At 40.3% G+C, this 16,378-nt stretch overlaps 2 protein-coding genes across 3 annotated transcripts in view; one reads left to right on the top strand and one right to left on the bottom strand.

Annotated features, from left to right (window-relative positions):
- Positions 1 to 1,078: 1,078 nt before the first annotated feature.
- Positions 1,079 to 10,014, bottom strand: pmm2 (phosphomannomutase 2). The gene is made up of 8 exons (XM_036557720.1): positions 9,855 to 10,014; positions 7,492 to 7,603; positions 7,318 to 7,394; positions 5,973 to 6,064; positions 5,686 to 5,785; positions 5,131 to 5,206; positions 4,896 to 5,011; positions 1,079 to 2,823 (listed from the first exon to the last, which is right to left on the bottom strand). Exons 1-8 carry the CDS (start codon positions 9,927 to 9,929, stop codon positions 2,719 to 2,721), a joined length of 753 nt encoding a protein of 250 aa, XP_036413613.1. The 5' UTR covers positions 9,930 to 10,014; the 3' UTR covers positions 1,079 to 2,718.
- Positions 10,015 to 12,655: 2,641 nt separating this feature from the next.
- The window catches only part of mad1l1 (mitotic arrest deficient 1 like 1), a 115,736-nt gene continuing 112,013 nt past the window's right edge, over positions 12,656 to 16,378 (top strand). The window contains exons 1-2 of one of the 2 annotated variants that reach the window (XM_036557708.1): positions 12,656 to 12,739; positions 16,060 to 16,232. In XM_036557708.1, the coding sequence (XP_036413601.1) occupies positions 16,086 to 16,232 (147 nt within the window). In that variant the 5' untranslated portion in view covers positions 12,656 to 12,739; positions 16,060 to 16,085. The remainder of the gene's footprint in view (positions 12,740 to 16,059; positions 16,233 to 16,378) is intronic. The other variant, XM_036557709.1, reaches the window with a different exon arrangement.

Genomic DNA, 16,378 nt, shown 5'->3' with positions numbered 1-16,378 from the left:
CATTAATTTGATACAAAAACTCAATATTTGAACATTCTGCTGCTAGAAATAGAGAAGGAAAAACATATTAAAATTTATATATGAAATTATATATATATATATATATATATATATATATATATATATATATATATATATATATATGTATATATAGCTTTTCTTTCCCCTTGTCATACAGGTTACTGTATACATCACTGTGGTTGCATAGTAGTCAGTACATAAAACCTTAAGTGCGTTTACATGCACTCAATCCGATCATAATCAGATTTCTGTAGTTTGTGTAAACAGCATATTTCGATTTTGTAGATCGGAGTAAGGTGTAGAAATCTGATCAAGAAATCCAATAAAGAGAGCTGGATTTTAGCTCAGTAATCAGATTTCTCAGTGCATGTAAACTCTTACTCTGATTTCTTTCGGATTTCTCAGTCTGCACATGCGTGAAAACAGACTACTATACCAGAAATAAGCAAACATCATTGCCGCGAGAAGCAGCAAAACACTTTGGGAGCGACGCTGAAACCAAATACATGCTTGATGAAACAAAGGAATTAAATATTCTTCATCTTCTAGATGATGTTTGTTCATATTTCAGGTAAAGTGGTGCTATGTTTAAAAAAAAAAAAGCCACAGCATGAAGTTTTACATTATGTTTATGTCACGTCTTCTTCTGTGAGTTTATTGGCTGATCTGATTACTGTCTGACTCATGTAGACCCGGAGTTTCTCCATTATCTGATTACTCAAGTGCATGTAAACACGTTGATCGAAATACTGACAAAATCTGATTTTCTGAAGTTATCAGATTATTACGTGCATGTAAACACCCTCACTGTGCAACAACGGTCTTAATTCAATAGGTTTGTGCAGAGTTTTGCAATTTATTATTGTAAGTATAAGCAGTACATCATTATAATGATGTTAGAATTACATATTCTTTCACATTAACTGTGTATTATTTTATTCTCCATGTTAACTATAAAATCCCCTTTATCTTCAGCACTGATAGTATTTATGTGGTAAATGGCTCAGATGTCCATTAAAGGCACTTGTTTTGTAGTGTTGAGACATTTAAACAGGAGTAAAACACAGAAGTCACTGTTTAATTCGTACACATTTACAATGAGTGGGTACATTTAAAAACGCAGTAACAGCCGTTTAATTTCACATACCGTCAATTCATCCACAAAAACTCAGAAACATACCTCTATTCAAAAAGACTCTCCTCATCCCTTCTCTAAAATCGCCCTATATATCCCCTCTGTGATATTAACCCCTTTTTACTATAAACTAAATAGAACTACTGATGGACTATGTAGCCAAAATTCCCAATCTGATAACATCTAATAATGTAAACCAATTAAATTATTCAGAAGTGCAACTAATGCCTAAAATATTTGGCACTTTATGCTGGTAACAGTGAAGTGTAGCCCAGTTTACTGCACTGTCGCATTTAATACGCATGATTGTTTTTCCAATAAAAAAGATATAATCAACTTCTAACTTTTAGTCTTATATACAATAAACCACAGAACCATTAGTGCATAAAGATATTTTTAAAACCCTCAAATATACAGCATTATATGTATTCCCATAATATAGAATGACTCACCAGCAAAAATAATATGAACCATTTAGAGCATTTATATGCAGTTCTTTATAGTTTCAAGGTCACTGTTGATGGTTCTTGTGTTCACAGCTCTGTCTTCTTCATTTAAAAAGCAAAATGACCCCAACTCCTTTCCCTCAGAGGTTTAGAGGTTCCATGCCAATGCTGCCAATTTGTAGTTCCAATTGTGGTTTCAACACAAACATCCCTGATCATATGGATTCAATTTTTCAGTAATATTAAACACACTTGTCAGAAAATTGAAAGTCAAAATTTGTGCCCATGTTAAAAAAAGCAACAAGGATGGACTGGAAGTGGGACGAGGAACGTTCAACAAATGTCTAAAATCTTGAGATCCTTCAGTGAAAAGACATCTGAAGTCATGACGTCATTTTATAGGTTTCCAACTTTTCCGCCAAATATCACTCGATTCTCTGAATTGTGAGGTCGTTCAATAACGTTAGTCGAAATATGGACTCTATTGCGCTTTGAACTGACAACGAAAGACTGACAACGTCACCGAATAACCCACGCAAACCAGAGAGCTTTGCCAAATGAGGTGGTTAAGTTGCTTTGGTAACAGCAGCCCACAGTTTGAGTAGCTGGTGTTGTTACAGAATAGAGCTCAAGTACAGTATTAAACTGACTAACATGTGATGTCATTTCAATGCGCATGTATGTTGGCTTGCTTGCAGCTCAAATGCAGCAATAATTAGATGAAAAAAAATGACTTCGGCCTCATAGTTCTGAGAATCCAGTGACACTCTGAGTGAAAATGCACACAGGACAAATGTATCGATCTACTTTTTGCACAAGTTTTTAAAAAAACAAACAAACAAACAAAAAAAAAAAGCTTCCCTGAAGCCCTTCACTTCATTCAGTATTCATTTAAGGCTCGAATAACCAGAAAAGAGATGAACTGTTCCCTAAATGTGTAGATCAACTGCTTAATTTGAGGTAAAAGAAACAAACAAACAAAAACCAGCCAGGGCTCCAGACTCCAGTAACGTGACACTGAAGTCACGGAGGATAATCATACAGTACAACCTTGAAGATCACAGGTCCTTGATATGGCAGGTGCATGTCGAGGTCAGAGGTAGTGAACAGGACCACTCAGCTGAAGAACAGCTCCTCACACATTCGCTGTGTGTCATCAGGTGACGTGACTTCATGGCCGATCGTCCGGGGGTCTGCGTAGATCTCATAATCGTTTCCTCCCTGGTTGAGAAAGAAGAGTGCAAATGATTACAACCATGTACAACAGGGGTATTTAATTAAAATTCAATAAGGTCCAGTTAGAGAAAATATCCTCAAGCAAAGGTCCAGAACATCATAATGTCTAACTTGTATTATGATTCGGTGCCACATACTGTAAACTGAAGTAGCCTAGTAGGTTTATCAACATCTTACAGTCAACAACTGAATGTCAAATCAAATAAAGTACAATTCAGTCATATTTCAACAACATTTATTGTCAGTTTTCTGTTTTTAGAGCACACCGTGTTAAATAACTTCCCTCTGACTCACTTTCTTCTCCGACTGCTGTGTCTCGCCTCAGCCCTTCCCTGTGGGTGCGTGTCACTCACTCGAGTCTCAGTGCTCATCGTGATGCACAGATCTGATTAGCTGAGTAGCGTCATGTGTGATATTTACAACACATGCAATTGGTCTGTGAGTCTCCTGGGCAGCTAAAGCTACCATAATGACTAGAAATCCATCCATCCATCATCTAAACCGCTCATCCTTCTGGGTCGCGGTATGAAATGATACGCCTATTAAAATAGGACCAACCCGTCAAAATTAAATAATGCTCCATAGTTTATCAGTTATAGGTCCAGGTCCGCATAGGACAGCGTCTGGGTCCGGACTCGGACCGCTGCCCGCCTATTAGTGAGCTCTGATGTAAAGGATCACAGGCAACTGTGCACAGGGCACAGTGACTGAAGCAACAAACATGCAATGTGGACACTAAGTCTAAGGCCCAGTCCCATTTCTTATTTTTACCTCTACCCCTTGTTTTCAAGTGTCATCTTGCCACTTAGAACTGAGTTACAAGGTAGTGGTTGAAATCTTCTCCTACGAAGTGGGACCCTCAAATAAAATAGAACATTTCTTCATTAACAGCTACTAGCGCTGCTCTGTCGGTGACCCTGTCAGTCTGTAGTGATAGCAGAGGAGGGTAAAGTTCAGCTCCTCACTGCTGGGCTTTAGTTACATTTAGGGCATTATATTCCTTCAAAGAGGGGGGGGCAATTATTTATTATCGCCCACTGCTAATTCTTCAGTGATATGAAGCTGAAGTCAGATATTCACCAGCTTCTTGTTCAAATTTTCCCGTTCCACCTTAAATGGTGCAGCAGTTACATTCTGGCGCTTCAGGCATCAGAACTGCTGGACTATTTAAGGCGGACCGGAAAACTTAGCAAGCTAGTTACCGAGACATTAGCATACTATTAGTGATTTTTTATGCTTGTTATGAAGAAAAGGATCATAATACATTCAAACAACGTTAGGCTAAGATAATATAATAGTTATCGTAATTTTTAACACAGAAAATACTCAAATATATTTGTGGGTTTCTTTGGTCACTTGTTCAGCCGTCTTGCCGTTTTGTCTTATATTCCTCATAACACTCTGTTTGGAGTGTGACTCTGAAAAACACTTCGCCCTACATCTCTATCTCAACAGCAATCAGAACACCTACCCCCTAGATTTGAACACACAAAGCGGAAGGCTAAGGGCGAAGTGGTAGGAAATGGGTAGGTGAAATGGGATTAGATGAATATCAGGTTTTACAAAAAAATTTATTTTGTCCTGCAGAGTGTATGGAGCCCAAGATGCTGTTAACCATTAAGCACACTTTAAATACATCCACTGTCTTTCTTATCATTACAATATGGTCAAATTCTAATGATAAATGGTCACTACAAACACGCTGTTGTACAGTTTGCTAAAAACAATAGAGCTAGAAAGCAGGAGGAGTGCTGGAGTGAGGTGCTGATTGGTGCTGACTGTTCGCAGACTTTGATGTTCAAGCAGTGCAAATGCATTAGATGACATCGTAAATGGCATGTCCATTCTCCGAGTCCACTTTTCTACCTCTGTTGCAACAGGTCACTTGTATTTTTGGCAGAAAAAATGTCAATATTAAAAATATATGTATTAAACAATGTTTTGAGCTTCTCTGCTTTATTAATTGCGCTGATCTTTACTGTTGTAGAGAAGCATTACAACTCTCCACACTGTGTTAGCATGAATAAAATCACGGCCCCCTCTTGTGTTCTACTTACTGGCTTGGTTTTGTCTCCAAAGAAATGGATGGTTTTGTAGGAGTCCTGCTCCACAATGCCCAAACAATACCGCTTATCCCAGCCTTCTGGAAACACGTCGAAGCTGATCTGCCCTCCTATAGTCAACGGACACAAACTCGTCTTCACAGTTTCCAGGAATATTCAAAACAAACAAACAAACAAACAAACCACTAATAGGGGCACACAAGCAACATCAACACACACACTCACTCACCAATGGAGAAGGCCAGTCCCTTCCCAGCAAACTCTTCTTTTAAAACAGCCACAAACTTCTCTCGGATCTTTTCTTTCTACAGAAGAGCAAAAAGAGAGAAAACAACCGTGAAACTTCAGCAAAAACTGACAGGAGTTTGAACATATCATACTATTCAACAAAACTAATGTTATGATTATGACACTTTAGCTATTTATTATCATAAATAACTTTGACTAACAGTTTAATTCTCTTTTTCTTGTTCACTGTATGCAGTGACTAAAGTCTAAGCTTGAGTGGCGAAACTGGCTGATTGAGTGCGTTTATAATTACATTTCTGTTTCCTTGGTCCAGAAAGAAAATGGTACATTGTTGCATTTTAGTTGGGGTTTGTTTAGCGTTCCCACTGACATGTTTGACTTCAAATCAAAAGAGTCATGAGTAAACGATGCCGACTGACTGGGCAGATTTAATGACGTACAATAACTGTGATAATGTGAACTGAATGTGAATCAGATGAATCATGTTTGCAGTGTACAATATGGATATGCACTGTAAGATATAATAAATCTTTACCTTGTCAAGCTCAAAGAACTCTATCCGCTCCTGCTGGCTGCAGCTTCGGCCGATGGGAGAAACGTTGAGCATCCCGTTACGAAACTCTATAAACGTCCCCCTGGGAGGTTAACGACCAACATATCACACCAAGGTCAGCGAAGTCGTATTATTGATGGGGCAAAAGGCAAGAAGATCTTCAACTGTTTATTAGTGTTATTATTAATTATAAATAATAATAAAAAAAGATTTTATCATTTTTAATGACGCCATCAGGCTTGTGTTGCATTTCTGCCATTTCCACTGACCTTTTCTTGGGCAGTTTAATCTTTGCCAAGTAATTTAAGCAGAAGTTGATGAAGTCCTGTAAAATGTCCTCCCCAAGATACGCCTGAATACTCTAATGAAAAAACAAACGGTTTGTTAATGAAATGCACCAACAATAACAATATAGCATCATTACCTGACAACAACATGTTATTCTGATGTACCAACTTAAAGGGAAACTCTGGCCAAAAAGAATGCACTATAATGTGCTGTAAGCAGATGTAGTGGTGCAGCAGTTCACTGTTGTCAGAAGAAAACATCATATCTCCAAAATGGTCATTTTACAGGAAAAGAAAAAAACATACTTTACTCTTAATGTAAGTCAATGGAACCAGACGTTTTTCCAAGTCATTTTGGGCTGTTTCTTTTGCTCTACTTATCATGAAAACAATGTAAAGGACAAAAAGCATTTTCAAATTATGTCAAAAACTGAAAAACAACAAAAACGGAGATACGAGGTTTTCTTCCGACAGCAGCGAGTAGATAACAGAGTGAGACTGTCCAGTTTCCAGTTTAAAGACTGGGAAACCCCCTTCTAATGATGTATCTTGAAGGTGGGAGGAGCTTTTGAATCTATTTTGAAGGTGTCCTGGAGTGTCTTCTGAGGGGTGGGCTGTTTTAAAATGTTTTTTTTAGCTGGTGGATGCAGAAGGAAGCCAGATAGCTATCTCTGCTGCTAGGAAGTCAACATTACAATTAAAATCATCATTACAATAATGATAAGAAATAATAATGATAGAAATTACTTTAGAAAAGGAGGGCAACGAGCTAACAGCCCAAGTTAGCAAGGTAGCTACTGTCTAGACGCCGCACCTCAACCTGACTTCTTATTTATGGCTGAAAGCGTAAAAAATTTGACTCTGCCATCCATTTTGTACTGAATAAAGACAGAATTGTTATTTTCTTTACAATTCTGTTTGAGGACCAAGGAACATTAATGTCAACTTGGTCGTATTTATTAGCTCATAGATCAGTGGCTATGCAAGCAGTCAGGATTAGGTGACACCACAGGGACCCTCACTGGTTGTATTGGTAATGCATGCTGGGTATTGTAGTGAGAGGATATAAAAACAGATGAAGCTCAGAATGTAATGCTGATCTACAGAATGACACATAACATATTACATATCTAGTTTCAGGCCAGAACGTTCCTTTAGTGAACATGATTAACAAAAACAAACAGGATAAATTAATGTAATGTTCTACCAACAACAACATACTCAGACTATGATGAATGGAAAACAATAAACAGGTGGGAGACATCAGATTTGCCAAAACTAATATTTTCCCCAACTGTAAACAGTGATTAGGGGTGTCCATCATTACCTGTACAGAGTGTAGCTGCCCAAATCTGTAGGCGACCAAACCGTTCTCAGCGAAAACGTAATCCACCTGCTCGATAACTGCAACGAACGACATGGTAAATTACATCGTCGCAGCTACTGAACACGAACCGACCAGAACACATAAAGCACAGTCTGAACTGTGAACGTGTCTCACCATTTTCGCCCAGCTGCTCCTTGATCTTGTTCAAGTCTGAGCCTCCGACGACCCCGACTCTCACTCGCTGTCTCAGTTTGCTCAAGAACTGCAGCATCTGCGGAGTCGCTTTCTAAAACGGACACATGCACAAGCAGCATTACTCATCTCAGGAAAACAAGAAGAGGGGAACAGCCTGTTTTTCCCGATGGGAAGTGAATCCTTATTCTATGTGAAACCCTTAAAAATGTAGAAACCGGGTTTCCAGGCATGGAAAATGTCTAAAACCTGGAAATTTATAGATTTCAGTCATGGAAAAACACATAGAAAAACAAGAAAATTGAAAAATTTTTTACATTTTTCAATTTTAGCTGCTAACACCCAGTTTGAGCGCCCATTTATACCTGTTGTAGTTTAGAATATAACAGCGTTGCACGTAGACAGAAACATTCATCCATGATATTTTTGAAATATAGTGAAATATATATAGATTTAAAAGTATAAATCCAGAAATCTGCCTGATGTGCATGCATGAGAAGGGGAGCTGGATTCTGGGGGAGTTGGAATTCAGCACAACACCTGCTGTCTAAAATAGCTGCCCGCAGCGTTTTTAGCTACGCAGTGAAGTTTCGGTCATTTTAATAAAGTAAAATATGGACACCAAACACGTCCTGGCTGATCGACGACATCACGGCGAATTATGTTCATCTGATTTTCCTCTGAACCATTTCTTTAATTCGGTCACTTTTAAAGGCCTGCTGCTTGTGGATAATCAACTGCTGAAATAACTCTTTTATTGTGATCCACAACTTTTTAAAAACTTGGCAAGACACTGGAAATTACTAGAGCGCCCCCTTACTGCGGTAATGAATACTGATACTTTCCAAAGCAGCGTATCAAAGCTGGAAATTCCAGTATCGGAAAAGGAAGTGGCCAGGCTCCCTCTGATCTGGCTCTGGTCCAGCCAAGTCTTTTTGCAGTTCACTCGACCAAAGTCTGAATGCTAAATGCTCCCTTATTGGACATCTAGGCTGCGTCTGAAGAGAATGAATTACTTTTCCTCTCTGATTTCCTTGATTTTCCTGAAGTCAGCTCTGTCAATATATTCATTATATCCACTGCAGATCAAGGAAAGCAGACAGGAAACAAAGTTTTACTCAGACTATTCAGACTCAACCATAGTCTAGGGTTTTGGGACAGATGCAGTTCTTTCATGGTGTATGTGCACTACATAGGGAACGAGGAGATATTTGGGATTCTCCCATTTTTTAAAGGACCCATATTGTGGAAAACTGACTTTTTTCTGATGTAGTGTATAAACACTGTGTCAAAACTTCCAAAACGTCCCGTTCACTGCCCAGTCTGAACAGTTCGGATACAGAAACCGAACTGCAAAACAGTTTTGAATGCACTGCTTCTGTGATGTCACATTTACATACATCCACCTGTTCGGCTTACAGCGGTTTAGCTCCACCCCTTCACACGAAAGCTGAAACAGGTGTTTCAGCCCAGACTGCTTTTTGAATATGGCACAATACAGGGCAGCCAATCAGGACAGACCTTATTTACATATGTCAACATACAAGTTGTGTCCAAACCTGTGCTCTATTCACTAAATAGTGCTCTATTTTGGGTTCTACCATGCTGTAGTGGTTTTCAAGTACACAGTGCAGAAGATCCAGTGCATACCAACAATCCCACAATGCACTGCAATAAGCAGCATACAGCCGATGTATGCTAGTATGAAGCTCTTATATGTTGAACTCAGTGGACCGGTGACATGAAGCTTATAGTGTTATAGCATGCGATGAAATCTGTTGTCACACGGTAATAAGCAGACCCGAATGACGTAGCGCCTGAAATCGTTCAATATCGTCACAAATCCTTCTCCCTATATTAATGTACTATATAGAGCTTTTCCACATGTAGGTTTTAGTGGAAAGGGGACCATTTCAGACAAAAAAAAAAAGAGAGAAGTTGGAAAACCATCATGAAAACATGAACTGTTACTGTATTTTGGTTATAAGTGGAAAAAATAAACATGAGAAAAAAAATAGAGGATACGGGCCCTTTAAAATGAGCGAAACTGCGCAGGTCTGTCGTACGTGAACACACCCAGCTCTGAGTGGCTCAGGATCAGTTCATTCAGTTTCTCAGTCAGACAGTGAGGAAATAAAAGTCCACTAAACGCCGTAAATCGAATTAAACTACAGTTAATAATTAGTTATTTACAGTTAAATACTTACAGTTAAATTATAAAACAGCTTCACGTTTAAACTAGAGTAGAAGCTCACCGAAGATCAGGCCGTGTTCACAGAAACAGCGCAGGGCTGACCCCCGTGTTTACTGACGCTCTTCACTCAGACCGAGACCCTCAGACTCACCTGCCGAGCTGCCGTTAGCGTCCCGTCCACATCGAACAGGCAGAGGGTCGCGGTGTCGACCTCCGAGCTGGACATCTCTACAGCGGCTCTTCACAGGCGGAGGTCCGAGTGGGCTGCACTGCTGAGTCTGTCACAGTGAAGCCGTGCAGGAAGTCGACACGTCCACCAGCGCAACGTCACCAACTACAGCTCAGCCTGCGGAAGCGGAACTTAATGATTTTTTATTTAATTTTATTAATTTTAATTCTTAGTTTTATTAATTCTTTGTTTTTTGTTGATGCACAAAAATAACATCGATAATCTGAGACTTAAATAAAAACACTCCGATAACTGTAGACTCACTGTTGGTGACGTCAGCAATACAAACCACCGCCAGGGGGCGCCAAATCTACATAAAATAAAGGAGTAGATTAATGAACCAACGTGCGGAAACAAACGGTGTTTATTATAGATTAAAAAAGGGGAAACGTCAGAATTGTGGCACAGGTTTCATGTTTCACCGCCTTCTTGTTGCAGGAGGTTTTTCTAAATCACTCCACTTTTTAAAACGACAAAACAGGGGTTTCAGTTTAAAGGGAAACTCCACCAATTTTTCTACATTTCTGACCAATTCAGTCACAGAGATGTAGTCATTCAGAGTGGTTTTGTGTGAAATGGTTAATTTGTAGAGAAACTTACAGACTCTTTCTTTACAGTGGTGGTGATAGGAACCAGGAGTCACAATGCCTACAACACAAATGTCATTTACTCTCCAAATACACCAGTGAACCTACACAGGTCTTCTGAGTTTCATACATTATGCAGATAGATAGATAGATAGATAGATAGATACTTTATTGATCCCGATAGAAATTTAGCAAGTTTAGTAAAATAGTAAAATAGTCACAAATCTGAAAAGCTGAAAGTTTTCTTTGGGGACTATTTTGCCTCACAGCGCCCTGCATGTACTCCTCCACTATGAATAAGTTAAAATACATTTTAAGCCAAAACTTTATTACAGAACTACTATCTCTAAAACAGTGTCTCAGACATCAGGCCGAGTATTTATAACCGTTGAGTTAGATTTTAGAGGTGGACGTCTGGTTCCTATCACCACCACTGTGAACAACTCTGACTCAGTAAGCTCCTCTAGAACAGAGCGTTTCACACCAAACCACTCTGAATGACTCTGTTTACAACTCAACCATTAAATTATGTGGAATTTTAGAAAAATCGGTGGAGTTCCCCTTTAAAGCACCTTTATGGATATAAGGCAAATGGGCGTGGCGTTTGGGAGTTTTTTTTTTTAGTTTACCTTATAACACATGTCGAATGTGCACATGTTCACGTCTCCTCACTGACAGACTGAGTAGGAGAGTTAGGGGTGTTGAGGGGTGTGTTCAGACGTGTCCTTCACGTTTTGGCGGAATTACTGGACATTCCAGTTTCTGACTGAGACTTTAGATTAGATTAATTAGACATTCATACTTTAGTCTAAGTCCTCCACTGTCTGACTCTCCCTTCGTCTAACAGCTGACTCGGACCGACGTGACAGTCACCTGATGAGCTGAGCTCGATCTCCCTCAGAGTGTTTTGGTGTGAAATGCTCTGTTCTAGCAAAAAGGGTTCTTCTTGTTACCAGCTTGACATCATAACAATTGCAGAACCCTTTTTGGTGCTTTATAGAACCATATACAGCACATTCTCCATCAGTCTGAAGAACCGTTTCTCCAGGCAAAGCCCGCTAATGGTTCTTTGAGTGTTCGTGGTTCTATATAGAAACATTATCTTTAGTCTAGTACAGAAAACTTGAAGAACCATCTTTATTAAGAGTGTAGAAAAAAGGAAATATGCGCTTTGAAATGCATCCTTATTCTTTTTAAATTAAAGCTCCTCCACTTGCAGTTAGAAACTATTTTAGCGTTTTGTTTTTAGCCGTTTAGCTCCATTCACCCCTATTCATTTAGGACTCGCTCGCGGGCGCCCTCTGGCGTTCTGCATGAGAATAAACACATATATGTGACCAGACTTCACCTAAAAGGGGAACTCCACCGACTTTTCAAAAAGAAAAAAAATCTACGTAATTAAACGTTAGAGATGTAAACAAAGCCATTCAGAGTGGTTTGGTGTGAAATACTTCGTTGTAGAGAAGCTTAGTGCCAGAATTGTTCACAGTGATGGTGATAGGAACCAGACGTCCACCTCTGAAAGCTCCCTCGCAGAAAGATATTACATGAAATGGTTAGGAGGAACTGCTTGATGTCTGAGACATTGTTTTGTGATGAAGTTTTGGCTTAAAATGTATTTGAATCCATTTATTTTAATCCGTTCATGGTGGAGGGGCCCTGCGATGGACTGGCGACCTGCCCAGTGACCGCTGGGTCTGGCTCCAGCACCACACACGACCCAGAAGGATCAGCTGTTTAGAAAATGTGTGTGTGGCAGAGGGTTACATACAAGGCGTTGTAAGGCAAATAAGTCCCCCCAAAAACGTGTTATTTTCAGATTTTATTTGACCATCATCAACATAACACATAAAAACCTCAGGCACCTGTAGGTTCACTGGTGGTTTTGGGTAGTAAATAAAATGACTACATTTATGTTTTTGTCCTTGTGACTCCTGGTTCCTATTACCACCACTGTAAAGAAACCTGAGTCTGTAAGTTTCTCTTCAAATGAACCGTTTCACGTCAAACCACCCCGAATGACCGCGTCTGAAGGACCGAATTGTTAAGAGATTTCGAAAAATCGGTGGTATTCCCCTTTAAAACGGCTCTGACTGTGCACCGCCCGGCAGGGGGCGCGCTTTGGTCCGCGGTGACTCACCGCGTCACATCCACGGAGGAAGACCGACAGCTTCGAAGTGCGAAAGGAGGGAGATTCAGAGGGTCTGAGTTACTCTGCAGGTAAACAGAGAGAAAAACACGCTCGTTTGACGTTTCCTTACGAAAAAGCGCAGCTCACGGCTCGGGCTCGTCACAGTAAGCGCTTTACTCCGTGTCCACCGTGGACGGAGGAGTGTAAAGAGTGCAAAGCTTCTCTATATCAACACAACACAGCTCGCTAACCGGCTAACGTTGACTTCAGTCTACCGTCAGTCGGTGAGGCGACGGTAACGTTAATGCAGACTGTTCATCCTCATTCACTGGCAAAGTAACGTTAACGTCACTTAAGCGAACCGTTTCAGAGTAACGGCATTAAAAACCGTTGTTAAAGCTGTTACAGAAGTGTGTCAGTGTCAGTACCTCGAGCTGAAGCGCTAATGTCTGTAGGTTAATGCAGTTCGCTAAAAGGCGCTGAAGATGAAATGTTATGTTAATACACAAAAATGCAGTATTAGCGTTTGCCTGTAGTGCTCAAACAGATGGGTAGACGCTTTACCACACTCGTGTGCTTAAAGTTGTTGCTTTGTCTGAAGTAAAAAGGCGTTAAAAACCTTCAAACTGAGACTGCGTTTGAGGCCCCGTCTCAAACCGCGTACTGAGGCACTAAATAGTGCGTTAAAAACACGACGTCACAATTAGGAGAAATAGGAGCCGCAGTAGTGCAGTGTAGTGTAGTAGAGTGTGGTTTGAGACGCGTCCCTGCAGTTTTCTCCAACAGGCGTTTGTTCTTGTCGTCTCTTGGCTTCACTGGACGAATGGAGCTCATGATACTTTAAACGGGGATATTAAAAGCCCATGGAGTTCACAGAGCTCCACATTTTAGTGCTTTTCTTGCTCATGAAGGGTTTAATAAGTGTTAATATGTGTCCTTGTTTCTACACTCATTGTCCATTTTATCAGCGTTGGTACGAGTGAACCAGACACAGCTGTGTTGCTGGAGTTTTTAAACACTGTGTCCACTCACTGTCCACTCTATTAGACACTCCTACCTTGTCAGTCCACCTTGTAGATGTAAAGTCAGAGACGATAGCTCATCTGCTGCACGGTTTGTGTTGGTCATCCTCTAATCCTTCATCAGTGGTCACAGGACGCTGCTGGCTGGATGTTTTTGGTTGGTGGACTATTCTCAGTCCAGCAGTGACACTGAGGTGTTTAAAAACTTCAGCAGCACTGCTGTGTCTGATCCACTCGTACCAGCACAACACACACTAACACACCACCACCACATCAGTGTTACTGCAGTGCTGAGAATGACCCACCACACAAATAGTACCTGCTCTGTGAGGGTCCATGGGGCTCCTGACCACTGAAGAACAGGGTAAAAGGGGGCTAACAAAGTATGTAGAGAAACAGATGGACTACAGTCTGTAACTGTAGAACTACAAAGTGCTCCTATGTGGTAAGTGGAGCTGATAAAATGGACAGTGAGTGTAGAAACAAGGAGGTGGTTTTAGCATCACAGCTGATTGTAGTATATTGATGCTACTGCTATTGAATAATAAGACTTAATAGTTATTTTGAAGGAGTCTGTTTTTGCTTCACTGAAACAATCTCTCCATAGATCCTCTATCTCTTTAGTTACAGCCCTCTGAAGTTGCGTCGTTATTGTGTCGTCTGCATTTTTGCGTGATGCCCATGTAAGGAATTCTGGATCTAAACAGTTTTTGTCGATGGGAAAGATGATTGGCGGTTTTGTAAACTACAAACATTTGGATCCTGTGAATTGCAGGGCAGTGTAGCAGTCAAACATTGCTGCAAATGTGCTGCGAGCAAGCTAGTACTCCTGCCCATTGAAAGTAAGCCTAGTGATAAACTTCTCACCATTATATAACGACACTGTAGCCTGAAACTGCCAAGGCAGCTTAATTACCACACCTGATAAAGCTATCATGGTGAGGTTTCCAGTTGTCTGGTATCATTTGAATGCACAGCTGTGCCATATTCCATGCAGCAATATCCATGTTTTGACTCTTCACCGACCTCCTAGTTTAGAAGATCCTCAGGGGGATGTGTACGTACGGCAAAACATATCAGCTTTTTAACATGTTTATTTAATACAGGGCACAGCAGCATCCAATGGGATGGTGTAAATTATTAAATTTCAAAGTTTTTTCTGAGAAGACATTCGAGTGTTCAGTGCTGAGCAGCAGCTTCTTGTTTTCAGTTCCCACACACTTGAAGCTACTCACGACTCATCTGTTCCCTTTGTTTCGAGGGGCTGCGGCGTACAGGCTGAAAAACACTGGCTTATAGCTTTTTTTAGTAGTTACCTGTGGGCAGAGCTCAGTCAGAAGAATTCATTTGAAAGAAACCTTGAGCGTCTGACGTAAAACCACCTACCAGTGTTGAACCTTTTTCTTACACTGCTGTTATTTGCAAATGCTCATTTCTACACTGACTTTCTGTGGAATGTTTTATGTTTTATGTTTTATGACACTTCATACAACTCTTAGTTCGGCCACGCGAGCTGATTGGTTGAGAAGAGTGCTAACTGTGCTGTTATTTCGCCACAACATCACAGGTTTTTCACAAACACTGTATCACTCCGCTGAGACGCTGTTGCTAAGCAGCGACTTTGACAGCTGTAGGAGACGCTGAAGCCATTTGAACGTTTTTACTTCTTACTTTGCCACAAACAGAAAATGGACACTTTTAAGATCACATTTGACCGACAGCCGATTTGGTCAGACTCTGAAGATGAGACGACACTAAATTCCCTAACTGTCAGTTGGTCGACTCGTGCCTGCAAACGAATCACAGCCATGATGTTATTTCGCGATAACACACTCCCTCTCGCGTTCTGTTGGTTAAGTATCAAATGTTTAACTATGCCAGTCATTAGTGCAAGAACATGAATGCTTGATGTATGTTGAATTTGTTTTAATACATCCAGAACCACGAAGAGTGAACTTAGCTTAGATAGATAGATAGATAGAGAGAGAGAGAGAGAGAGAGAGAGATTTTTGTTCTATGGCTCTGAGCTCACTTGCCAGGAAGTAAATAGAGGAGATTCGTGCTGAGGGGCTTGTGAAACTGTAGCATTTGTCATCGCTGCTCTCGGAACAAAACCTCATGTCTCCAAAATGGTAACTTTACAGAACAAGGCAAAAACATACTTTACTTTTAATGTAAGTCAGTGACACCAATGAATCAATGAATAACTTTTTAACAGTAATTTTGGGCCGTACACACAATATAAAGGGTAACAGGAATGTTTTTTAAATAATGTCAAAAACTGAAAAATGACAAAAATGGAGATGCGGTTTTATCCGGACAGCAGCGATATGAAGAGTTTTCTTTGTGCTGGTTAAGTGTTTTATACAAGTTTGTCTTCTCTGCAGCAGAAAAGCCTGAAGGATTTGCCAAAATGAGCGATATTGAGGACGACACCACCATCTTCTCCACACTGAAATCTTTCAAGAGTTTAATCTCCCGCCCAGACCGTTCTCTGCAGGAGGCTGAGCCTGCTTATGGAAGAAGTGACCTTCAGAAGCTTTATACCCAAAGAGTAGAGGTTAGTCACAGAAAACCTCACTGACCGTCTCGCTTTGCCTCTGTTTTCTGGTCACCGTCATTCTAGAGGTGTAAATCTTTCACGTCACATCGTTTTGATTTTCGTATGTTTATTTAGGAAACAATTAAATCATCATTTCACCATGA

Source organism: Colossoma macropomum, unplaced genomic scaffold (assembly GCF_904425465.1).
Source record: "Colossoma macropomum unplaced genomic scaffold, Colossoma_macropomum, whole genome shotgun sequence".
Taxonomy (NCBI): Eukaryota; Metazoa; Chordata; class Actinopteri; order Characiformes; family Serrasalmidae; genus Colossoma; species Colossoma macropomum.
Note: the sequence above shows the minus strand (reverse complement) of the source record. Positions and strands in the feature narration are given on the sequence as shown.